This window comes from Beta vulgaris, chromosome 7 (assembly GCF_026745355.1).
Source record: "Beta vulgaris subsp. vulgaris cultivar EL10 chromosome 7, EL10.2, whole genome shotgun sequence".
Lineage (NCBI taxonomy): Eukaryota > Viridiplantae > Streptophyta > Magnoliopsida > Caryophyllales > Amaranthaceae > Beta > Beta vulgaris.
In genome coordinates, this window is record NC_079208.1 from 59003993 (window position 1) to 59030456 (window position 26464).

Consider the following 26464-nt stretch of genomic DNA (forward strand, 5'->3'; position numbering starts at 1 on the left):
ATTTTTCATGTTATAGAAATTAAATGAAAAGTTAAAAACTCAAAATAAGTAGTCTTAACTCTAAACCGATTTATATAACATAATATAATTCTTTAACTCAAGTTGAGTTTTAAGGTAAATTGCACTAGAAAATTTATACTCGAAAAAGCTCGAGACTTGACTCGAATTCGAATAAAAGTGTTACGAGCCAAATCGAATAACCTCATGCTCATCTCAGTTCGGCTCGTTAACGTCCCCAGACTCATTAGTAAACAAATAGATATCCACATAATGTATTGTCCCTATTTTCTTTCTACTAGTCTGCTTATTGTAGGCTACAAAAGGGGAGGGGAGAAACGCCACGAATGTCAGGGTCAAGACTGATAAACCTCAGGAAGCTGAAGCCCTACACTTGCAGCTGATTTTCCAAGTATTCTTTTCATCTCTTCTGTTCTATCCACGGCAATGTTGTAAGAGAATAGGAGCTCCTGGAAAAGGGTAAAAGATTTACAAGCATACTTTTTGAATTAAAGCTAAGCAAAAAAACAAAGCATGGATGATGGCACAATGGGTGAAGGCACATAAAAAATTTCTGTCATTGGTCCTTAAAAAGTAATGAGCTAGGCAAATACTCCTATATAGATTAGATTTCATCTGATGTCCATGGACCATGAGCTTCATAAAAACTTTCGTCCTACACCGAAACCGGATCAACAGATCATTTCCAAATATTTTCATTTCAGCAATCTGATATTCAAAAGTAACAATTCATTGTGCTTTCCCAAGTAACATATCACCAGATCGAGCCTAACCCACAGTGTAACCAAATTCAGAAAATTTCCCACGAACTGTAATCCGGTGAAGGGTGAATCAACACATGCAAATGGTGTACTTTTGGGCTAAAATAACTAAACTAGGCAGAGAATTGAGTTCCACCGCAAAATGGGTAACACTACTTACCCATCTAGATGGGATGTAACATAATAACAGATACTCCAGATAACTTACGAATAGCATCATAAAATAAATGAGAACGATCCACTCATCCTTTTCTTTAGAGTAGTGAACACCCAACAAAGACACGATATTACCATAAAAGGGTGGACAGAGGAAAAATTCCACAAGTAGATAAAATTACTAGACATTAACAAACATGGAACAAACAAGTGGTGGTTCTGACATAAGGTGAAAATCATATGCACATAATGCAGATGTCAAGAGCAGATTACCTTCTGATGATGGATACTATTAAGCAAAAAAGTGTAATCCCGAGCAAGCTTCAGTTTATTCTGGACAGAGGATGGATCAGACAGTTTATCATTCTTCTGAAATTCTTCCTTGATAAAATCTGTAAAGTGGCGCTTGTAGTCCTCCTGTCCAATGTGCTTCTTCACCGATTTAAGAAGGTGCTTACAAACTTTTACAGCATGTAGAGTTTCTGATCCCATTTCCTTTTCTTTTATTTCTTCTGTTGTTTTCTTCTTCCTACCCTCCTTTCTTCTACAGTGGTACCAAGTGATCAAGGCTGCTTTGCAAATTAGGATGAACTTATATCACTATAACTATAAAAGATGCGGCGAACACTAGCTAGCAATTAGTAGTTGGTAAGTCTTTGGAATTGGTACCAACACCTCTAATCGGATCTCGTCTATACCAAGTGGCTGACCAATTGTAACCAGTTCATATTACAACCAAATAATACCTCAAGATTATTACAATTGTTCTGGACGAGTCTTCATGTTTTGATATTGATCTATAATATGATTAATATCAATATCATACCTGCTAACTTTAAAAAATAAATCTCTGTCTACTTAACTATCAAGCAATGATTCAACAATTCATATCCCACGCTATTACGCATTTATCTTCCACTTCCGCCCTTCCGAAAATTTTAAGTTGCAATGTGAATTAGATATAACAATACAATTTTATCAAACAATTCAATCAATTCTTACATGAATAATCATAAGTACTATACATGAATAATCATAAGTACTATATACAGCAAAAAAAAAAGGCTAAATACAACATGTAAATTATATTTAACCTAACCATGGTTAATTATAATTTTGTTTAGATAATTAAAAAAAACAACATGATGTGCGAATGTAGGTTACTGTCAAGGATCACTCTCATGCTGACTACTGGGGGCCAAGTTCCGTTTTACATATTGGAGGGTATCTGGGTATGTCAAGTTATCAGTCTTCTCTCACAGCTTGCATGGTATATTGGTATCCATGTTCTTCCACATATTATACTAAGATTTCGGCAATTTCACATGGAGTGGAAGGAAGATTTACAAAAAAAAAAAATCATTTATCCTATTTTTTCTTCTTATCTTTTTAGTTGAGATCAAAATACTTCAACTCAACAAACACTAAATTATCTATTCAGATGATAAGCTACACGATATAGATTTGTGAAGAAACTTATCGTTTATATTGTTTACTATAAGTTAAATTTCACAATATAATTTCACGATTATTACTCATCCCAAAGCAAATTTTTAGTCGCTGCAACTATGGAGGTCGCGTTAATAGATAATAATACCAATAGTTCGGTGAGTACTCAATCGTTTAAATTTTAAATTTATTATTATATTATTCAAAGTAGTAGGTTATATTTTATATGTTTCAGACTGCGATTATATGTATTATAATATGGATCTCATATAAAATCCATATATGAAAAGTTTATGTGTATTTGAGTAGGTGAAGAGAATATGGGACTTATCCTACTTAGTAAAAACTACACATACATTATAGTATACACTGGGAAAGGTTTATATGGCATAGATGCAATAGTGTAAATATTGGCACGTCAAGCTACCCATGCATGTCTACATTCTTTGAAATTTTGAAGATTTTGTATAGGCCAGGGGAGTGACAACAAGGGTCACAATATAGAGTATTTAATACCTTCTGTTGAATTTAGAGTGAAATTCTTCACGTAGTAGTCATTTAGTTATTAAGTTACCACATGATATGTTAAGAACTTTAGATATACGTTTAATATTGATAAATCAAGACATTATATGGTGAAATGTGAGTATATGCATGCGTAAAAAAACTAATATGAACCCAGTGAATAGATAACCCTCTATTTGGGGGGGTCATTTGTCATAGATGACCCCCCCAAAGGGGAGTCATTTATCATAGATTTCGCCATTGAATTTTTATTTGCTTCTTTACTTATAAGATATTTGGAGTACGATCGTGTGTTAATTTCAACTTTTTATAGATAAGTTGCGATAGATGACCCCCTAATAGTATGATCATTTTGTATATTAGATATTACTGACAGTGATTTACATGTTCACTCAGGATAGCAGCGGAGACGAGAGTCCAGACACTAGTCATTATTTTAAAACCGATCAAAGTTTTAAGAATCGTCAAGAGTTGGAGGAATGGGTGAGAGAAATCGGGAAGGAGTGTAAGATTTGGTTTTATGTCCAGAATTCTTTTAGCAACCGTGTGTATTTGAGATGTGAAAGGGGTGGTCCTTATAGAAAATTTATATCTTTGAAAGAGAATCGTAATAGGAGGAAAGGAACGGGAACAAAAAAAAATCAGTGTCCTTTTCAAGTTGTGGGTGCTCAAGTAGAGGAAGGTGTTTGGAAGGTTTTTGTAAATGAATGGAGGAGCAAACACAACCATAAAGTAGGTAAGTATAATAAGTGGCATACTTCGGTTGCAAAATTAACGAGAGAAGAATTTGCAAAAATTGGTACGTATCGTCAATCGAATATGAAAAGCAAGCAAATACTCAATTTGTTGAAGAAAGAGAACCCACAAAATAACAGCTCAATCAAACACATTAACAATGCTTTGCAGAAGTTGAAGAGGAGTATGATGGGTTCTTTTTCACCGATGCAATTCTTTTTGAAGATGCTAAAAGATTATAATTATTGAGTTTAATCTAATCAGGTCCGATTCAACTCCTATCCACCTTTGCAAGGAGTTTCCTGGTACTCGTGAATACCAACTCCAACTTTCAAGTTTCAGAATTCAGAAACATTGGTAAATTGCAAGTTCCAGAATTCAGAAGTTTGTAGTTGCTGTAAATGCAAATAAATGGTGCCATTTAATTCAGTAAACAAACAATAAAACATGCTCTAATTCAGTAGGTAATTCAGCAAAATACTCTAATTCAATAGTATAAGTTCTCTTCAAACAAACAATCACCAAAAATCTCAATCAAAGAACACCCAATTCAAGAATCAAATCAAATCTACAAGAAAATAATTAAAGGTTATTTCAAGAAAACTAACCTTAGGTGATGGATGATGGTGGTCGTTGCGTCGCACGAAGAGGAGGGTGGGTCGTCTGCGTGGGTCGGCGCGGCACCACTGTCGTCTCGCGATTATTGCTGCTGCAGATTCGCAGGTGAGGAGGAGCATTAAAACAGCCAATGTCAATCATCATGAAATTAAACAATACATCTTAAATTCAGGTAATCACACACCTATAATCTGCTCCAAATAACAATAATCAAAATAAGAACAAATCATAAATCCTAATTCGGGCCATCAATAAAGGTAATGTACAGAAAGAAGATCATAGTTATCAAACAAACAAAATGAAAAAAGTCGCACAATTTACAGATTAGATCAATACAGCATTCTCCTACCAAGAAAATTATCACATGGAGAATAATTAAAACTCCAATTAACGAGCAGAAATTAACATTAATTGATGAAAGAAAACTAAAATGAAATCCAGAAAGAAGAAGAGAGAAATTGGGGATGATGAAGAGAAGTAAAGGAAAACCTGGAATTGGAGCTTCGAATTTTGATCGTCAATGGCGTTTTCTTTGTTTGCCGTGAGGGTGAGGGTGAGGGTGAGGGTGAGGGTGTGGGTGGGTTAAATTTAAAAAGGGTAAGTTAGTCTTTTTAACAAGTTTGTTGTATTTAGCCTTTTTATTTGCTGTATATAAAACTCCCCTGAATAATATTGTCAATTGCTATTAATAAAACAATGCACAAGATCCAATTAAAATATCAATTCTCAATCGTCAAATAATTTGAAATGAAAACACAAATAACAACTTAGCAACAAGAAATTAACACTAGGATTTAGGTATTTAGGTTAAAAAATTAGATTACCTGAATTCGGAGTAAGCCTGAAACAGTTCGCCGCCGGTGGTCAGTTGCGGTTGCCGTGCAGTGGTGCGATTTCAGAGGGAGAGAGAATTTGTTCGTGAATTGTTCTTCAGTGTTTCATAATTTTGAATTTATAAGAACTGACCAGCATCAATCAACTGGGCTCGATCTCCGGCGACGGCGACTACGACGGCGACGATGATAATAGTGGCGGAGATTACGATGATGATGAACAAAGAGAATTAGAGAAAGTAGGGAAGTTTGTTTTGGTTGAACTGATGAAAGAAAAATTAAGAGGTTGACGTGTTGATACTGGGAGACCAAAGTCATTATTTTTTATTTTCCATTAAGGGTATGAAGGTAATTTCTTTGAGAAATGGGTCGGTGCCGCTACCTCTGGGCAGCCGAAACCCCAATTCTCTTTTTATATAAGAAAACTAGTTATTAGGCCCGGACTATGTCCCGGGTAAAAAAAAACATTTATTAATATAATACTTTACAATAATAACACTAAATATAACTTAACCTAGTGTTAGAAATTTAGTATATGTACTTGAGGTCTCAGGATCAAACCATATACTATGCAATTTCTTAATTTTTTGGAAAATTTGTCAGAAACCACCTTTTCTAATAACTTTTTTATGAGAAACCATCTTTTTTAAAAAAATTGGTTAATTAGCCACCTTTTTGGTTTTTTTTTTTTGTTGGAAGCCACCACTTGCCGGAATCCGGCGTTGACCATCAGATTTTCGCTATTTTTTTCTAGATTTTCGCCATTTCTTCCTCCTGAGATGTCGGGGGATGCGAGGGAGGAGATGGGCTTAGGGCTGGGAGGGTGGTGATGGTCGTGGGGGGGTGTTTGCCGGCGGGTTGTGAGGGAGGAGGGGGGTTGCCGGGGGATGCGAGAGGGAGTGGGGTTGCCGGGGATGCGAGGGGGTAGGGTGGGTTGCCGAGGATGTGAGGGGGGAGAAAGATAAAAGGGGAAAAATGGCGAAAATCTGATGGTCAATGCCGAAAAATCGAAGTCAATGCCGGATTCCGGCAGTGGTGGCTTCCAACAAAAAAAAGAACCAAAAAGGTGGCTAATTAACCAATTTTTATTAAAAGGTGGTTTCTCACAAAAAAAAGTGATTATAAAAGGTGGTTTCTGACAAATTTTCCTAATTTTTTTAGTGTACATGGATTACATGAACTAAAACTCCCTAGGAAAAGCGCTACGTGGCACATTTTCTTGTTTTCGCACGCCTTTTAATATATTTGTATAGATAAGATATACTATCTCTGTTTCAAATTAATTGTTACACATACATTTTTCACGCATGCCAATGCAAAACTTTGAGGACATATATCTTTAGTTTTATATTTGTAAAAATTATAAAAAGTACATATTAATAAAATACATACTAATATAAATCTAACAAGATCCCACATGACTATGTTTTTATTCACGTATAAATCACAAACGAGGGTCAAAGTGCTATTTGTGAATAGTGTAAAATGTCAAAGCGTAACAATTAATTTGAAACAAAGGTAGTAAGAAACAAAAAACACAACAAAGAAGACATGACTATTCGAGTCCGGCTCGAAATTTTCTAGTGCGTAGCATAGCGGAGTTCGATTCAGATAGTTCGTGAGCAGACTCGAAATATGTTTTAGTTATATTGTTTTCCATATTATAGAAATTAAATGAAAAGTTATACTTAAATTTTGCACAATATTTGTGAAAAATTCTAAATAAGTGGTCTAAATCTGTTTATAGAATACATATAATATAATTTTTTAACTCAAGTTGAATTTAAAGGTAAATTGAACTAGAAAATCTAAACTCGAAAAAACTCGAGGCTTGACTCAAATTTAAATAAAAGTGTTACGAGCCAAGTCGAGCAATCCTAGGTTCGATTTCAATTCGACTCGTTAACACCCCCACTCATAAGTCATGACTTATGAGTTACTACTAGTAGATATCCACATAATGCATCGTCCCTTTGCTAAACAAAAAAACACATAATAGAAGACATGTTGAAGCTCCATCCTCCCAGAATCCCAAAAACCATCACCACCAAATCACACTTCCAAACCATAACATCCACTTCAAAAGCTCAAACTCAAACACATAATCCACCATTAAAGCGCAGAAAAGCCAAGCTCAAACCCATACCATTCCTCGCTGATCTCAAACAACTTCAAGACCCAGATGAAGCTCTCTCTCTCTTCAATCAATACACTCAATCTGGGTTTAAACATGACTATCCTTCTTACTCTTCACTCCTCTACAAACTTGCTCGTTCTCGCAAATTCGAACAAATCGACCCACTTCTTGATTTCATCAAAAATCGAAATATTCGTTGCCGGGAATCACTGTTTATAGGTTTAATTCGTCATTATGGGAAATGTAAATTGATTGAGAAAGCTATTGAGTTGTTTAATCAAATGCCCAAATTCAATTGTGAACGAAATTTGCAGTCTTTTAATACTTTGCTCAATGTGCTTATTGATAATGATCGACGTTATGATGCCAATGATTTGTTTTTGAGGTCAAGAGAGTTGGGTTTTCGTTTGAATTCTGTTTCTTATAATATAATGATGAAGGGTTGGTTGATTAAGGGTGATTTGGAGAATGCGTGGAAGGTGTTTGATGAAATGCTTGAGAGAGAAGTCGAGCCTTCTGTTGTGACTTATAATAGTTTGATTGGGTTTTTGTGTAAGAAGGGTGATGTGAGTAAGGGTGTGAAGTTGCTTGATGATATGGTTAGGAAAGGAAAGCGGCCGAATACGGTTACTTATGCCCTTTTGATGGAAGGGTTGTGTTCATTGGGGAAGTATAAGGAGGCTAAGAAGATGATGTTTGATATGGAGTATCGAGGGTGCAAACCCCGGCTTGTGAATTTCGGGGTTTTGATGACTTATCTTGCTCAAAGGGGGGAGCTTGATGAAGCTAAATCTTTCTTACTTGAGATGAAGAAGAAGAGGTTGAAGCCGGATGTTGTGACGTATAATATATTGGTTAACTTTTTGTGTAAGGAAAGGAGGGCTGAGGAGGCCTATAAGGTACTTGTTGATATGCAAATTAATGGTTGTGAGCCTAATGCAGCTACTTATAGGATGTTGGTTGATGGGTTTTGTCGAATTGGCGAGTATGAGAGGGGTTTGGGTATCCTACATGCTATGCTGATGAGTCGCCATTGTCCGCGTTTGGAAAGCTTTTGTAGTTTAGTTACTGGCTTGCTTAGCGGCGGGAAGATGGATGATGCTTGCTTTGTGTTGGAAGAGATGGAGAAGAGGAATATGAGATTTTTACCTGCAAAGTGGGAGTCTCTAGTTGTGGAGTTCTGTGTTGCTGGTGACAACACTATTGATGATCTTGTGAGTAAATCAAGCTCTGCACTTCCTTAAGCTTAAAAGTGAGTACATTTGCAGTTGTTCCAGATTGATAGTAACTTTGTATGCTTGAATGCTATATAACACATGTTAATTGAGGCTTTCTAAGTCAATTTCTTGATGGGAATAATGAAAATTAACTACTACATTCTAACATGGATACTGCCACATGTGGGATAGCCAAACTAGTTGAATGGCAACTTGCTAAAGCCTTTTTGAGGAACATATGATGTAGTTGTCACATTGTCTCAATCTCTCGTTATGAAGGATATGACGCGGTGATACAATTTTACTAACATTACTTCTTTGGGAGATTTTACAAGTTTTTGTGGATGTTTAAAAGATACTTTTAAGTGGCTGTTATTTTCGGATGGATGGACTAACAACAAAGAACATTTATGTTACGTTCCGGGAATACGGAGTAAAGGAGAAAACATTACGAGTATGAAGATGGATTAAGGTTTAAGCAATATTGTCTCAATCTCTCGTAATTAAGGATATGACGATGATACAATTTTACTAACATTACTTCTTTGGGAGATTTTACAAGTTTTTGTGGATGTTTAAAAGATACTTTTAAGTGGCTGTTATTTTCGGATGGATGGACTAATAACAAAGAAAATTTATGTTACGTTCCGCAAATGCGGAGTAGAGGAGAAAACGTTACAAGTATGAAGATGGATTAAGGTTTCAGCATTTAATGTTTTGCTTTCTTGTTCACTAAACTGATTCTGGTTATTAGAGTTTCTGGCACAGAGAAATTTATAGAACCAAAAAGAGTAGGCTGGACTGTAATGTTGATCCATCAAGAATCATTGGAGATCAAGCATTAAGTCTAATAAAAGATGGGCTTTGCATTGTGAAATTGTGTTTATGGGCTTTGCTTGGGTAATTATGTTTGATGGGTTTTGCTTGGGTAATTATGTTTATTGTTTGATGGGCTTTATCTCACATCCTTAGTTGAAAATTAAGGACTTAAAGTAGTGGTTACCCAGATGGGATTTTATAATGAAAAGTTGAGCTGTGCCACTGCCAGTAGCAGTTAGTACCTGAAAGTTCCCATAATAATATTTCCAGTTAAGAGAGGTTTAGGTCTCCTTGTTTTAACCAACACACCATAAGATGATTAATGCCCTAACAACTACTCCACCCCATCAACTCCATCTTGTTATTCTTCTTCAGCTCACTTTTGAGTTTTGCCTGCATATATAAACACGAATGGTGGACTCGAGATTCAACAGCAATCAACACGAAGCCAACCAGCTAACTCTCCTAAGTCCTACTCAAAAGTTTAAACACACTGTTATTTGAAAATCACCAATGGCTTTCTCAGTCAAGAGGCTAAGTTTCCAACTTACACTACTTTTTCTCATCACATTTGCCACCTCAACTCGGATCCTCGAGGAAGTGGCTGCACCTGTCCCGGAGCCAGACACCTCAGTTGCTGATGTATTCCCGCCTACTACAGTCGCTTCCCCAGGAGGTGGGGCTTCTGGTGGAGTCGGTGCCTCAGGAAGTGGGGCTTCTAGTGGATTCACTGCCTCAGGAGGTGGGGCTTCTGGTGGAGTTGCTGCCTCAGGAAGCGGGGCTTCTGGTGGAGTTGCTGCCTCAGGAAGTGGGGCTACTGGTGGAGTTGCTGCCTCAGGAAGTGGGGTTGCGGCTGCAGGAGGTGGGGCAGCTACTGCAGCAGGTAGTGGGGCTGAAGCTGGTGCTGTTGCACATGGGGAACACCCTACATTGGTTTTTTTCATGCATGACATCCTAGGAGGATCCAATCCCACAGCCAAAGCAATCACTGGTGTTGTAAGCAACCCAGCTGTTAGTGGGCAGGTCCCCTTTGCTAAGCCTAATGGTGCAGTCCTTGCTAACAACAATGGTGTTCCTCAGAACAATGGTAACTCTGGGATCATGAACAACAACAATATGCCCTTCCTCACTGGCCTTGGTGGCGTAAACCCCAATGTGATGCAGAACAATAATGGTGGTAACAACTACATTGGAGGAAATGGATTCCCGGTTGTGAATGGGGCCCAGCTCGGCTCAGGGACCACCCTGCAGCAGCTTATGTTTGGGACTATGATAGCCGTTGATGATGAGCTCACTGATGGTCATGCTCTCAACTCAGGTATGGTTGGCCGTGCTCAAGGGTTTTATGTCTACAGTTCAGTTGACGGAAAAACTCAGACAATGCTCTTTACTGCTATGTTCCAAGAAGGTGGATACCATAACAGTCTCAACTTCTTTGGGATTCATCAGACTGCTGTTTCTGAATCTGTAGTTTCCGTCATGGGTGGAACTGGGAAGTATGTCAATGCCAAAGGATTCGCCACCGTCAAAACTCTCCCTCCTGTCGATCAGCATGAGACTGACGGTCTCGAGTCCGTGCTTGAGTTTTCTGTTTATCTTACATACTAGTGTGCTTTTAAATGTGTAATTATGGTGTTTCTCATTTGTAGTGTATTCTGAAATTTGTGTACAACAATTTGAGTGCTATGAAAAAATTTGGTTTACTTTGTAATATGAAAGCAATGATATGATAAATTTGAAAAATTTGCTAAATGGATTCTATTATAAACTAAGCTGTATATGTCTCCATGCAAAGGCTCAAATTGGGCCGATGGGCTTAATTTGTTCAATAATTAAAAGGCTGCTAACACCCATTAGTTGTCTAGAAAAGTACCAGTGATAAGTGATAACAACAGCCATAATCAGGCCCATCAATACGCTCATCGAATATAGGCCCATTGACAACCTTCTTCCTTTCCCAACTGCTGTTGATTTCTTATCCAACGCATTCACTAACATGACGCTAATTTTCTGGCTCATTTGGAGGGCTTGGAAAGAATAAAAAAAAAAACAAGTTTTTATGTGCACGCGATGCGTGCGAAAATACGTAGATTTTTTTTTTCGGGGATGTTGAAAATTAAATTAATTGTTAATTATATCTTATAAATTAGGTATATTTGAATTGTTGATGGTTTTCTTTTTGTAATGTTTTTTTAAAAAGTTAATTAGGTACTTTTCTTTTTTATTTTTAATTTTTTTATTTTTTAATTAAAGTAAGTAGTTAAAATAGAAATGTAATGAGGGTAAAATGGGGTTTCTAATGTATTGGTGTCCTACCCCTCTTCCCATATAGAATGGAGATAGTTTTGGGTGTAGTTTGTACATTGTTCATCTCAATTTATAATAAAAGTTATATACTTTCTCTGTTTTTTCTTTAAGTGTAATACTTTGTCTTATGTGCTATTCATACACTTCACTTTCACGATATGTTTTACAAATATGGAAAAACAAAAATAATAATATAATGTATTTATTGCAATGAATATTTTTATTATAATATTTTTTTATAAATTTTACAAATATATAATTAGAGATATTAATGGTCATAGTTGTGTGTTGGTAAGCATGTAAATCAAACCGTTGCACTTATTCAGAAATAGGGGATATATAGTTTATTTTTCCAAACACAAGTCTTTTACCTTTGATGGGGTTCTGGCTTGTCAACCTCTGAAAACTACTTAGAAAATTTGTGGTAGAATACACCCAAAGTACTTGTAAAGGGAATTAATTAGATATGTTATATTCAAGTTATTTTGTAATACCCTTATAATTGCTTTAAAGGAATTTAGCAGACTACTCATTCTAACAAGATGCATCTTTCTTTTAGAGAACTCATTTCCTTAGTTACACTACAGTTAAGCGTGCTTAGCTGGAAGTAGTCCATGGATGGGTGACCTCTTGGGCAGTTTCTTAGGGTGCAAATGGGTGAGGACAAAATGCGCCGGAAGAACTTATTTTGGAGGTCATCAAATCGAATATCTGAAATCTCCGGCGATCAGTCTTCATACTAGGGCGAAGACAAAATAAGTTGAATCAAACGGACCCTTAATAATATGATAAAATAATAGATATGATATATTTCAATAAAATATCTATTATCTACTTTCTGACCTTCTAAAAGAAGAATTAGGTAAAAATAATTGGGGTCATCTAGTAAAGTATAATAAGAGTTGTAATGTGTACAAAAAAAACACTGAATCTAGAATCATGCTTCAAAATAAAGTGGGTGAACAAAGCAACAAAACAAAGAAATCTTTTTTGGTGAAAAAGTTGCAAAAATGAGTCAACTTTTTCCGGCCATTGATCCATAAAATTCCAACACATTTTGCAACAATCGTTTTCAGGTGGTTTCTTACCATGTTAACCGGCGGTGAAACTTCTTTACTCTTTCATGCATCACTTTCGGCCCTTATTTCAGCTAACAAGTGTACAAAAATTTGGTTATGGACCATAAAATCATACACATTTTGTTTGTATTCTTTTTGGCTTAAACCAATAATTCTATTATATTATTACATACTTTAACCTTTGAATATGTCAAAAGAATTATTAGATAGAAATACATGAAAGGGAAATTTCATTGCAGAAGCATTTACAATATAGTGATACATAACGTTTAAAGTAAGAGGCATTGATATTTATTGCTCCTGTAATCATGGCTGAGGTTGACTAAGGGAAAGTTTTTCAAGTTTTATGCATATTCCTTTTTCGGCATGGAGAGGATGAATAACAGGAGAGAAAAAATTAATCGAAGTTTTGTGGATTATAAAATAATTATTTATTTTATTCATCTATAACGAAAATTTGGACTCTGCTTACGCTCTCAAAAAAAAGTTTTGATTACTTAAGTTAAATAAAATCGAACTGATTATTCTCAAATACACATCTTTGACTATTAATATTTTTAACTACATACGGGGTAAGAAAATTATAAACTTTGATACTCTAAAAAAAATACTAATATAAATCAAAGAAGTTTCCATGTGATATTATTTTGAATGTTGTATTAGCGAGGATTTAAGGTAAAAACTTTGTTAACTTTGACCACATAAATTAGAATATACCTATACTCTTAAAAAGACTTAAATAAGTATATTATAACACACGCAAAAAATCTAGATACTTGTATAAGCTGAAAAAGAAGAAGAAATTAATTGTGACTTTTTTGTCCCATAACATAACCATCCATGGTGCGCCGGTCCAATGCATAAAAGCTTGCTCCCCTTACCAAACTCCTAATAATAAAATTGATGGATAATCATAATAATAATAATGCAAGGTAATCCAATGAATACTATGACCCAGACCCAAACTCGAAATCCACGATTCCTAAAATACTGGAATTGAAATTGATTCAACTGGGTACTAAATTTGTGGACCCAGACTTGGAACTGCTGAGTATTGGGTCCGAAACTTGATACTCGAATTGTCAGTTTAATATCATACAAAATGGTCGATTGAGCTATAAAAAACAATTAAATGGGCCTAAAGATCTACTAACTTTTTACTTAATTATATTTGGGCCATCTTACTACCTCACATATGCCCAATTTCATATACCGGGTACCTAATCGTAGAAGCGGTTTTACTGGGTACCCAGAATTGGTTATACTGAGGACCCACCAGGTAGCGTGTCCGAAAAAATACTATCCCAAACTTAGAAACGTAGGCAATTGGGTTTTCTTTTTTGGACCCGGACCTAGTTGAACCAGGTCCAAGTTCGAACCCGGCGAGTCCAGACCGGGTATGGATCTGATCCAGGTACCCAAAATTTTTGCTCAACCCCTAATACTATATGTTTTTTTCTACTCTCTTCTAGTATATTTCTTTCCGGCCGTCCACAGAGTAGTAGTCAAAGAAAATTCTTTAAAAAAGAAAAACAAGCTACGAGAAACTACCAAACAAAACAACTAGATAAAGATAAAGTAAAAGTAAGTGAAGAGAAGATATCATATGATATATTGAATGAAATGACCAAAATGTAGATGGATAAATGGGAATTTTCGCTTGATTCCAAAGAAAAAGTACTGTTTGTCAAGACATTTAAATCCTTCCTTTAATTTTTAGGAATTTTAAGGAAGATAATCGTCTCCAAAAGCAAGAACATAGATGGGTAGCATTATCATAAATTGTTGACCCCATTTTGAACAAATTAGTGGTTCCCATGTAGTTGTTATCAATTTTCTTTTGGAAGTTTTTGGAGCGTACGTAATGGTCGACATGTTTGAAAGATATGTAATTTTTTCCATTTTCAATTAGGGTGGCTGATTATAAAACTTGATTAATAGTTTTATAATTACTATTAAAGTATTGTAATAAATGAATCCAAATCAGTTTTATCTAATCTCATAACGACTTAAAAGGCTCATGAAACTTAAGTGTCGATCGCATGTAACATCTCATGCAAGTCATGTTATCATATAACGATATCAAGCTATCAACGGCTTATATTATGATGGTCGTTTTCCTTCTTAGCTAGTTAAAAGGCTCATGAAACTTGAGTGTCGATTACATATAACATCTCATGCAAGTCATGTTATCATATGATGATATCAGGTTATCAGCAGCTTATGATTGTCGTTTTCCTTCTTAATTAGCTAAAGATAAGTTAACTATTACTATTTTTTATTTAATGTTGTTCCGGTATGGGACAAGTTTTAGGGTACGAACCGGGATGTCTTTAGTCAATCCAGCCGGTTCCAATTCCTGCAAGAGAGAACACGTAAACTAGCCTCGGGGGTTGATTCGAGGAACGCCCCTTCGATGCCTAAGTCAGTAATGAGTAAACCGGTAGCTCTCTAGTATAGTATCTTGGGATTTGTGAACGTACCTTATGACTCAGATCCACGGGGTATTTGTAAGGAACCCGAATAGGCCCGTATACAGGTTGGGCCCTGTATTCACAGGGGATATTCCCATGTATATTCCTTTGGGATATACTTCTATCTTGTACGCAATGTTTATCTTTAGGTCCGTAGGCGCTGATGAATAGGACTGGATCAGGCCCAAGCCCTTGGCAAAGGGCCCGGAAGTAGATGACGGCTAGGCATCGTAAGAGAACCGGTATGACAAAGTCAACAGTTCTGTAGTAAGCATGTGTGATCACAGCAATGTGTATCGATCTAATTAGACCGGTATGGAACTTAGTCAGCCCCCATACAAATGCTACTTTATATTTTTTAAGATCGTTGAGAAAAAGAGACATGTCTATATGATATATTTTACAAGAAATTTATGTAAGTAGCAATGATGCAAAATATACATACAACGTCATCACAAAACGACGTACAAACTAATATCGTTTCCTTAACCATCCAAAAAGACATACAAAGGGATATTATTATTATTATTAATAATAATAATAATATGAGTTCAGAAAATAAACAAAGAGGGAGAAATAATTCAAATTTCAAACAAAAATTGACAATCCAAAGTTGCTAAGATATTCCAAATGTGAAAAAAGGTTAAAAGTATATTCAATACAAACCTGCTCCAAATAATAAAGAGAAAGTGAATGATGCATAGAACAATTAAATTATGTCTGTGTTATGACCCAACAAAAAAGACTTCATGTGTCATGAACATTGGTGCTGACCACTCAATTGTAATTTTCAATGAGCTCAAAAACTACAGCGCATGCTCATATATTCATGCGACATTCATATTGGATCATGGCCATGCTAGTCTAGCAGCTCGTGCTTTCACAACTATTTGCACTATGATTATCATATGACTATTGTGCTCTTTTTCCTATATCATATCATTGCTCAGCTTGTTGAATTGGTACAATTTTTACTCATTGAAACAAATGTGGAAGCAATCTATGTATAATTTCTTTAAAATAACAATCATGTTATTTTAGAATCATGCATCGTGTACTCCTACTCGAAACAATCTTTGTATCGGTTTAAAATTTCATTTTCTGCGAAGGAATTTCCTCTATTGGAACTTATGTGAATTTATCTCTAAGCGTACGTAAGATAAATTGGATCTAATTGATAATCCTTATTTTAACTTATAACTTCGTAAAACAAAGTTTATATTCTTTGTAGTCGTTTGTGGTTAGATACAAGGAAAATAACTTCTGAAAAAAGTTGGAATGCCCATAACATTTTATTGAATTTCCATACTTTGGCTTGAACTCTAGTTCTCATGGAATTTCATTATAGTGTGATGTAGAAATTAGAGTTTTCTAAGAAGTTGCACTTAAATTAGTGTCAATCTAATCAAATAGCATAATTATCTTTTTCTTTTTAGGGAAATCAAAACTTTTATATGCAACCAAGCAACCTTGATCTTATGAATAAGAAGCATATGTACTTTTGGAAGCAATCTATACATCATGTAATACTTTATTGTTTTTCAACTGAATTATCTAATCTAAGCTTATTCGGTCTTATATAGGTTTTAAATGAACTTGCTAGTACCCTATATCTCAAAATTTTCCTAGAATAAAAAAAAGTTCAAGAGAGCTTCATTAAATATTCAAAAAGAGTACAATACAAAATACTTCCTCCGTTCTTTTCTATTGCAACAATTACTACTTTGGATAGTTTCACATCTATTGCAATAATTATTCGATCTTCTATATAGGTTTTTTTTACTTAATTAAAAAAATTTAATTAAGGAGTTGCATAGAGATAAACTTGTGTACATACTTGCTCTTTTGTGATATTCTTATTACTATTTAATTAATTAACACACATAACATACATATCAATATATGATATATCCAACACACTTTCAAAATAGCTAGATTGTAATTTACAGTACACAATAGTAGTACTATTACCACACAAAAAAAATAGGAAATAAAAGCAACTTAGATAAGAAGACTTAATACTTAATTCACAAATTAAAACTTAATGTTAAAACTGCTTCAAACTAACAGTTTAAATTTACATTAATTAGTTAAAATCCAGTGTTGAAGAATTTGATGATGAAGAAGATGATGATGGCGAGTTTAATGCTGTTGATGGCCAAAACTGCGCGTTTTTTACCTTGGAAATACTTGTTAATACACTTAATGGTGTAACATTTCCTATTACCGTCACTTTTTTGGTGTCCAAATCTATGCTAAATGATGTCACTCCTGCATAAAACAAGCCACAATTTTTCAGTGAGTTTGTCTTGTAATAGACCGTCTACTTTTAAATTAAGATTAAGTAATGATGAGCCCAATATTGAAAAGAGAAGTAGCACAGTAGTAACTAGGGTAATTTCGTTAACTCGGTAATTAGGGATATCCATTTAGTGACTAGATCTACTTTTATATTAAAATAAGACCGTATTTTTTAATAATTTTTGTTTCCTAGTATGGCCACCTTAATTTTTGAACATGGTCATAGCCTATAATGAGGAACTTTAAACAAAATTAACATTTCATAGTCTAGTACATGATTACTTATATTGCAATATAAATAATGTTTATACTTCAATTAGAAGATTATAGTTCTTAATACTTTTATGAAATTAACTTCTTCTCTTAATAGCTAATATTGAGGAAATATGAAAAAGAAGTGATATTGCCTTATAGTCTTGTACATACTTATAATATTGCAATTGTAATGTTTATATATTACTTAGAATATTGCAATACAAAGGAAAATTTTCATGTAGCTAATGTTAAAACAAAGCTCCATATAGCTCCGACACAATACGACACTTCACTTGGATACTTAATTTTACACTAAGAAGATGTTTTTTTTTTTCTACAAAATAGTCGAGTAAGATACTTGAACACCCGTATCCGAGTAGACACTTGATCTGTGTCTGAGTAACATAGCCGTGTTCTCAGTTCTTTTCAACTGGTTCTTATTACATTAAGATAATTGATTATTTTTTCACGGATTATATAATAACTTATTCCTAATTACAATTTTTATGTTGATAAATCTTCATTTTTGTTGATCCACTAGTACTCACCAACTAGAACTAATTGTTATTGATCAAAACCAATAATTTATGGATCACAATTGAGTTTTCATTAGTAAATTAGAACAAAGCCTTAGGGTCTGTTCTCCTCACCTTATTTTCAGTTTAATTCACTTTAGTTCAGTTTAGCTCTGGACAATACTTTTACTCTCACATATCACTATTCATTTCAGTTCAATTATTTTATGTCGAATAAAACAGACCCTTTAATAGACTAATAAAAGGCCTAAATGTTAAAAATTAAATATACTGAAAAACCAAAAAAAAAAAATCAATGGACTGACCTTCCATTTTGGAGAGATGTTTCCTAAGCTTGCCTTCACAACCTCTGCAATGCAATGATACCCTCAACACCACAACCTGCATATCCCCAATCAGTAAAAAATTACTCAATAACACAGCAACAAACAAAAACATCATCAAATTTCATGCAATTAAATAACTTAAATACCATCACCCAAAACTCGAAATACTAACCATATTCATATTTTTATATAGTATACTTCTGAGCTTAAAGATACCCGTTATGAAAAGCATCATATATCACATTATTACATAGTAATACGAACCAATTAATCTAATCTAATCTAATCTATGTTTTTTTTGTCTTTGAGGGGAATTAATCTAATCTAATCTAATATAAGTTAAATATTCCTCTGTTTTTCACCATCTCCTATACAAATTCAACACTTAATATCTAATATTAGCAACATTAATTATTAAAAAAAAAAGAGTATTGAAAAATATAAAAGTAGAATTAGTCACTAAATGAATTAAACTAGTTACCGAAAAAAACTAATTTAATTACTATTGTGCTAATTCTCTTTTTAATTTTGGGCTTATCATTACTTAATTTTAATTTAAAAGTAGGCGGTCTCTTACAATATAAACTCTAGGAAAATATATATCAAAGACAAATTCAGTTAGACATACATGACGCTATCTTAGAATTTATAAGTATAAATAAATTGCCAAGTTTTTTGAAATCTCATTCAAGACAAATTCAGTTAGATATACATGACGCTATTTTAGAATTTATAATATAATAAATTGCCAAGTTTTTTTGAAATTTCATTGTCTTAATATGAGATGCTAATCACTCAAACACGAATAGAACCCATTTTTTTATTAGGAAAGATAATTGGTACGAACACCAATCCCCTGTTATACTACTAGCATGCAGGTACACCAACTCATAAACTGGTTACCAAGCTAAACAGTTCATGTAAATGCTCTGAAATTCGAGATGGTACAAAATTACCTGGTCGCGAGATCGACCTCCAGAAGAATTCTTCAAAACAAGAGAATCATTCTTACAATACCCAATACTCTTTTGCTTCTGACAAAAACCATCATCATAATTACTCGACTTAATTACCCTTTGATCATTAGGATTAACAAGAGCTAATCTTTTACTAATCTTATTTTCTTTTTCAGCATCCAACATTGATCCAAAACTCTTCTTTTCATGAGATTCATCGATCACTACAGGAGTACTAGGAATCAAAGCCCAAGCATCATATTCATTCTTAACCTTACTATAATTAGTATCATTTTTCTTAGACTCAGAAAGTGAGTCCAAAAATTTGGACTCACCTAAAAGATACCTAGAAGAATGACTATGAGGAGGACTAAAACTACTATTATAGCTACATTTCTCGTAGTACCGACGTCGAACATCGGCGACGTCGGCCGAGCTATTTCTTCTAGGAGTAAGTCCCACTCCCACATCACTGTGTTTAACAATGGAGGATGATGGTTTTTTACGAGGTTTTTCGCGGTACGAAGACGAAAGTCTAGGAGTAAATGGGAGTTCAGAGATGCAAGGAGCTCTAGGAGAAGAAGAATGGTGAGTTTTATTGTTGTACATGTTATTAGTGAAAGTTTTGTAATGGTCATTTACGTAGGAGTTTAAACGGTTAAGGGATTTTGTGGTGTTTTTGACCATAAAATGTTGGTTTGTGCTTGAACAAATTGCTGTTGAAGATGGTGAAGCACAAGAGAAATCTATGCCTTTCATGTTTTTGAGTTTTAATGGCATTTTTTTGGTGTGTTTATGAGAGAATTAATAGGGTAGATTAGGGTAGGATTTTTTGAGGTTTTTTTTGGAGGGGAAATAAAGAGATTTTTAAGGAGGATTGAGAGTAGGTGTATGTTCTGTTTTTAAAGGGTGAGAATAGAGGAAAAAGAGGGTTTGAAGAGTGATTTTTTAGGGAGAGTATTGTGGGGTCCATTGGTTTGGGAGTATATGAAATGTTGACTCATAAATGGATGTGAATGTTTTATGTTGTATTAGGAGCTACTTCTAGGAAAATTTACCTAAGAAGATTATAATCATATTCATATGATTGTATCATATGATAAAATGAAAGATTTTTTTTTGTTTATTTATGTGAGCTCTTATCTATCTTGTTGAAATTATGAATTATATTTGAATTATATTTTAAGCTAATATTATCTCTGTATTTTTTTAACTTTCTTATTTTAAATGTGCGCGTTTGATGATGCACTTATTCAACCGTAAATATTTTTCATTACATATTAGTAAAAAAATATAATGAATATATTAATTGAGACAAATTAAACAAGCCTCGCATGTGTATTTTTTTTCTCATATATTGAGAAGAATTCAAAATATTCTCCATAATTGTAAATACTGTTAAGATTTCAAATGAGAAAGATAAAAAAATACAAAGTGAGTATATTTTAAAATGATTTGTATAAACGTAAAATAGAATGTAAATTAATTGATAGAAGATACTGAATTAACATAATAACGGTCATATATTGTGCTTCTCTTTTATGTTTATATCTGCAATATAGTATATTAAAAATAGTTTTGTGTTTCTTTTCTAATTCATTTCGTTATAATTAATCTCAAGTCTTTATGCGTTTAATTTCCTAAGAATTAATAATAACTTTTTCTAAAACAAAATGAAACTAAATACATAATTACTACTCTCTAATTTTCTTCATATAAGACATATACATATTGATGAAATCTATAAGAAAAAAGATAATTGAAGCATTTTAATTTAATGATGAGTAAAACTAAAAATGTCAAAATCATGCATATTTACTTTATCCAAAAAAAAAAAAAAAAAAAAAAATAGATGGAGGAACTTGCTAGGGAAAATGTATTAACATGCATGACAATAAATCTTGACAGCCTTTTGAATTGTTAGAAAGAATCGAACACCTACTCCATTTTATGATTAAAGAATGACCTTTGCGTATAATTAATTCTCAAAATTTCCACTAATAACTTAATTCTATATATGTTCTTGCTATTTGTTGAAGGTTGCTTCTCAAACTCCCTCTTTCAACGAAGGTACCTTTCATTTAGCAACTTGTGCCAAACTTTTTCTATCAATATGAAGGTCTGCCTAATAAATTATTAATTAAACAAAGAGTTTGTCTTCTAAGAAACCATCTACTTTATAATTAAAATAGACAATGGTAAGCTCAATATTAAAAAGAGAATTGGCGCAATAGCGACTAGGTTAACTTCTTTCGGTAACTAGTTTAATCCATTTAGTGAGTAGGTCTATTTTTATATTAAAATTAGACCGTCAGACCGTCTCTTTTCATAATTTTTATTAAACTAATTTTGGGTGATATATTGGGTGCAAAACATCATTATTACTACCACTACTATGTAATATATAGACACTGTTTTTCAACCCTAACTAATCTTATCTTAATCATTTTCATTAACTTAATAATATATTAAAATCAGGCCTGTTAATTCAAGACCCTACCAAAAGTTTAATAATTTCATGCTTTTACCCTCAAAAGATGCACATGGATTATCTCGACCTTCAATGTTGTAGCCTAATCTTTTCCTTTGGAGGGGACAACAAAGTTGTCATTTGGAAATTAAATTTTTGGTAGCAACATCATAATTACACATTTTTACCACTATATAGTACTACATGCTAGAATGTTGAGGACTTTCCATAACACCTAAAATAACTAATATGATCATTAACATATCATTGTGATCACAAAAGTTTAAGGACCTAAAATTGAATTGCATAGATCTTTGGACTTTTATTCTTCCTTAATTTATCCCTTTACCTAATCTCACTTTATTACAGTCATCATTATTATTTATAAAATACTCTAAAAATTGCAAAATTCTTCTATATTGCATATCACACCATTAGTTTTAGTGGTCCAAAAAAGGAAATAATATAATGTACGTACTACATATATATGGGGTAAGAAAATTAAAAGCATATGTGAGGTTACTAATAAGCATAAATGGGATTACTAAAAAAAACATATATGGAGTTACTTATGAAACTCTTTGTACCATTTTTTTCAAAGAGAAATTTCATTAATTGAAGGCCAAACGGCATCTACAATAGATATTATAGAAAATTAAGATACAATTAAATAAAGTTAAATCAAATTAGTTTTCGAAAAAACTATTTTGAACCAGATCGAGCGACGATACAACACAGCCCCCTTGTATTTGCTGAATCAAACAGCTATTAATGAGGAAGTTTATCATTCGGACATAGTTTGGGAAGAACATTCTTCATCGAGCCATGCTTACCGCATCCGAGATTCAAATACCTTCATGTTGAGTCGCGAACTTCAACCAATGAGAATAATTTTTCATATCTAAAAACAAAAAAAAACCCACTCACAACTCCCATAGGGGAGAAGGAGATCTTCATAATAGAGACTAAAAAAATTTCATAAAGAAATACTAATTTATTCAACAAAACTAAAAACTGAAAATAAAAAGGGGGGAGGGGCTTACCATGGATGAAAACATCCATGGTAGCCCCTAATTGATGAAGAAGGGGTAGGGGAGGCTAGGGTTTAGAGAGAAAAGAGAAGGGGGTTTCTTTTATGTTAACTCTTTGTACCATTTAAGTATGTGATGCATCGCGCAGAAGATAGATTGTCTTTCATTTAAATTAGAAATAGTTATTATCCTCGTTATGAAAAAACAACAGTTATTATCCGACTTCCTAAAATATCTCTACTGAATTAGATAATGGAATAAATAAAATGTTTCAATTATTTAGTTACTTATGTTATATCATTGAATATAATTAAGGAGCTAAAACACCTTAATATATAATTGGGGTAACTAATTTGAACTTATATATTCTTCTTCTTTAATAGACATAGTATAGTGTCATGGCAAAGGATTTACTTATTGGAGCAAAGAATAATTGATAAGTACATACACCTTCATTCAATGTTATCAGTCAATATTAACCAAACTTTTTAGTTTTTCTCTCGCGTTCAATATCTCTCTTATACCACTTTTCTTTTTCCTTTTCAGTTTTCCTCCAAAGTAAAGTGAGTAAACTAAAAAGAAACGAACAAAGTTGCTAATACAATACCTCCTTAATCTCTAAATGCATAATTTCATAACTTCCTTTTTGCATGGGTGAAAAGTGATTACTGATTAATCAAGCCCAAGAAAAACAAAAGAATTCTAGCCTTGTAGGTGTACAAGTAAAAGCGAGCCATAGATTTCGTCCACTTGTAAAAGTATATTGTAAAATTTCTCTTTGATAAAGTTTACTTGTAAAATTAAAGCATTTGAGTTTGAGTTATTGTTGCTAGTATATTGCAATTAACGATGGCGCGGCTTTTGCATCATATGGTGGCGCGGCTTTGCATTAATCACGGATTACAAAGAAATCTTCCCCTACTTAGGTGTTAGGCTCATGGTTACTTTTTAAATTTGGCGGGTAAGGGATTGCCTATTTTTAAATTAAAATTAGACAATAATAAACACAATATTAAAAAGAGAATTAGTCTAATAGTGACTATGTTAATTTCTTCCGCTGACTAGTTTAATTCATTTAATTACTAGATCTACTTTTACATTAAAATTAGACCGTCTCTTTTAATAATTTTTGTTTTTTTTTTTACTTCTTTTTTCCAGATAATGGTAATGACATGTTTTTCTAATTAAATCTTATTGAACTGAATTAAACTAAATTAAATGAGTCTAAAAAAACAAGGTTTAAATAGAATAGTACTCCCTCCTTTTCTAACTATAAGGCTTCGAAGAAGAAAAATTATTTAGGAATATACTTCAGTCGTTTTACAATACAAAAATAATAAATATGTCATTTTATAAGATAAGATAAGATTACACTTAATTTATAATACTAATACAATATTCGATATCATTTTTGACACAAAGCCATATTCAACCCATCTTACGCTTTTCTTTTCGTAAAATGTTTAACATGTCTTATATTTAGAAACAAAAAAATTAACATGTGGTACCATGTATAAATCTATAGCAACTTGTAGTTATCCTTTTCATAAAAGAATATTATTATGAAAGAGTCCATAATAATGCTTTGGATCTTCCTTGGTATGCTTACCCAAGTTTATCGATCCTTTGTTTAAAGCAACAAATATCATGGGGGAATCAACAAATAAATCCACATATATAAAGACATTGAAAGGATATTAATCAATAGAAAATATGTTGTTCTGAGCTTATAAATACACGCATGGAATAATTGAAATTTGTAAAAACCTTTTCTTCGATAAATTTTACTGCCCTTGACAAAACAACGGTCAAATAGTCCGTGTAGGAGCTCCGGGGAGCCATCCTATTCCTCTCCACTCTCCAATCTCCTCTACTAATAAATATCTCCGTTTTTGGTGATACTTAGCTGTGTTTTCTTATACTTATTTTCAGTTCATTTCAGTTTAGGATCTCTCTTATGTTTAGTTTTTCTCCGTTCAGGTACGGTCAATTCAATTTCTCCCAATCTAAAAAAACGGGACTTAAATATCCTTCTCTTATCTTTTGGTGCAAAATCTCCCTCTTATTTGCGGTATACATAACTCTTGGTTGTCTATTGCCACATAAGAATGAAATTAAAAATTTTGGTAAATAATCATTGAGCTAGCATACTCTAAAATTATATAATACTTCCTCTATTTATTTTTTTCACTTGCATGCAGTATTGGATGTTGGCACAAGATAACAAGAAAAGAAGAGCGAGAAAGAAAGATAAATAAGGACCTCGTACATTAGGAGAGATAATATATTTTGCTAACAAAATGGATATGGTGTAAGTAATATGTCATTTCCAAAATAAACTATGGTGCAAGTAAAAAATGGAGAAGTATAAATTTGAGAGAATTTAATAACTGATAATTCTCAATGTTCGATATGTATAGTCATACAGACACTGAAATCATAAGTCATCTTTTCTTTTCGTGTCCTATTACTCGACAATATTAGATCACTTCAATCATATAACGCAAAAACTTTGGTCTAATATACCTACTGATATTGAGCACTGCCTTAGTTCTGTCATCGTCACAAGTCTATTCGATTGGTTAGTCATAGTCTTTGGAGCATCTAGAAAGAACTTAATTCTATTGTTTTTGAGAACAACACTATGAACATAGATCGTATGTACTATAGAGCCTGACATTTGCAACAGGAATGAATCGCTCGTACAATGACAAATATATCTCTCACTATCTCTTCCCTTCCTCCTTGCAGGTCACCTCCCGTAATACCTATTCAATGGCGTCCTTCGCCACAAGGATGTTGTAAACTTAATCTTGATGGATCTTCCTTTGGAGCATCAGCTGTTGTTGTTGTATTGATCTGTAACTCTTTCGGACATGTTTTACCGCCTAATTTAAGCGTATCATTTTGGTAGCACTTCAGCTCTTGTGGTTGAAGCCTAGAGCTTCCGTAATTGCCTTAATTTGGAGCAAAATCTAAATATTCAGAACACATGTGGAAGGAGACAATCAAGTGGTAATTCGAATTCTTTAAGGTCGATATTCATGGCCATAAATTCACACACTCATCACTGACATCAGATTGATACTCAATCAGCTGACTATTTGCTCCATAGAACACATTTTCGCAAGGCCAACTGTGCAGCAGATTATCTATCTAAAAAATAGCACTCTATTTATGATGCCATGGCGTGGACGTCGACGCTGGAATCGATCCTACCTTTGATTAATTTGTTCTTGATTTTTTTAGGTCACTCCCTTAAAAGAAGGGTGTCCTGACTTCTTATACTGTACCAAAGAAAATGACACTTTTACAAAGAACGGTCAATATAATAACCAGTCCACATATGAGGTTGAGAAATTTTTTCAATCTTCAATGGAGTAAACACAAGTGAAACTATACAAGAAATTTTAAAAATCGTTGCGTTGATTGTATGATCTGTTGGGTTTGTGTTACAAATC

The 26464-nt window shown here is 33.5% G+C and overlaps 4 protein-coding genes across 6 annotated transcripts; 2 read left to right on the forward strand and 2 right to left on the reverse strand.

Moving 5' to 3' along the window:
* Positions 1-54: 54 nt before the first annotated feature.
* On the reverse strand, positions 55-5249 carry LOC104900181 (hypothetical protein). Of its 3 annotated transcripts, none has more exons than XM_010687543.4 (4): positions 4752-4870; positions 4253-4353; positions 1209-1504; positions 55-467 (listed from the first exon to the last, which is right to left on the reverse strand). In XM_010687543.4, the coding sequence occupies exons 3-4, from the start codon at positions 1425-1427 to the stop codon at positions 354-356; spliced, it is 333 nt and encodes a 110-aa protein (XP_010685845.1). In that variant the 5' UTR covers positions 1428-1504; positions 4253-4353; positions 4752-4870; the 3' UTR covers positions 55-353. The 3 variants fall into 3 exon arrangements, with proteins under 3 accessions (XP_010685845.1, XP_010685846.1, XP_048504540.1); XM_010687544.4 differs by having other exon boundaries at positions 4253-4350; positions 4752-4844; XM_048648583.2 differs by lacking the exons at positions 4253-4353; positions 4752-4870 and adding an exon at positions 5087-5249.
* Positions 5250-7029: 1780 nt separating this feature from the next.
* LOC109135633 (pentatricopeptide repeat-containing protein At1g07740, mitochondrial) lies at positions 7030-8574 on the forward strand. Its single transcript, XM_019251029.3, has one exon. It carries the CDS (start codon positions 7100-7102, stop codon positions 8474-8476), a length of 1377 nt encoding a protein of 458 aa, XP_019106574.1. The 5' UTR covers positions 7030-7099; the 3' UTR covers positions 8477-8574.
* A 147-nt stretch (positions 8575-8721) lies between these two features.
* LOC104900180 (dirigent protein 10) lies at positions 8722-11020 on the forward strand. The gene has a single exon (XM_010687541.4). The coding sequence runs from the start codon at positions 9782-9784 to the stop codon at positions 10874-10876; it is 1095 nt and encodes a 364-aa protein (XP_010685843.1). The 5' UTR covers positions 8722-9781; the 3' UTR covers positions 10877-11020.
* Positions 11021-17017: 5997 nt separating this feature from the next.
* Positions 17018-20472, reverse strand: LOC104900182 (hypothetical protein). Its single transcript, XM_010687547.4, has 3 exons — positions 19503-20472; positions 18526-18601; positions 17018-17399 (listed from the first exon to the last, which is right to left on the reverse strand). The coding sequence occupies exons 1-3, from the start codon at positions 20280-20282 to the stop codon at positions 17215-17217; spliced, it is 1041 nt and encodes a 346-aa protein (XP_010685849.1). The 5' UTR covers positions 20283-20472; the 3' UTR covers positions 17018-17214.
* Positions 20473-26464: the final 5992 nt, after the last annotated feature.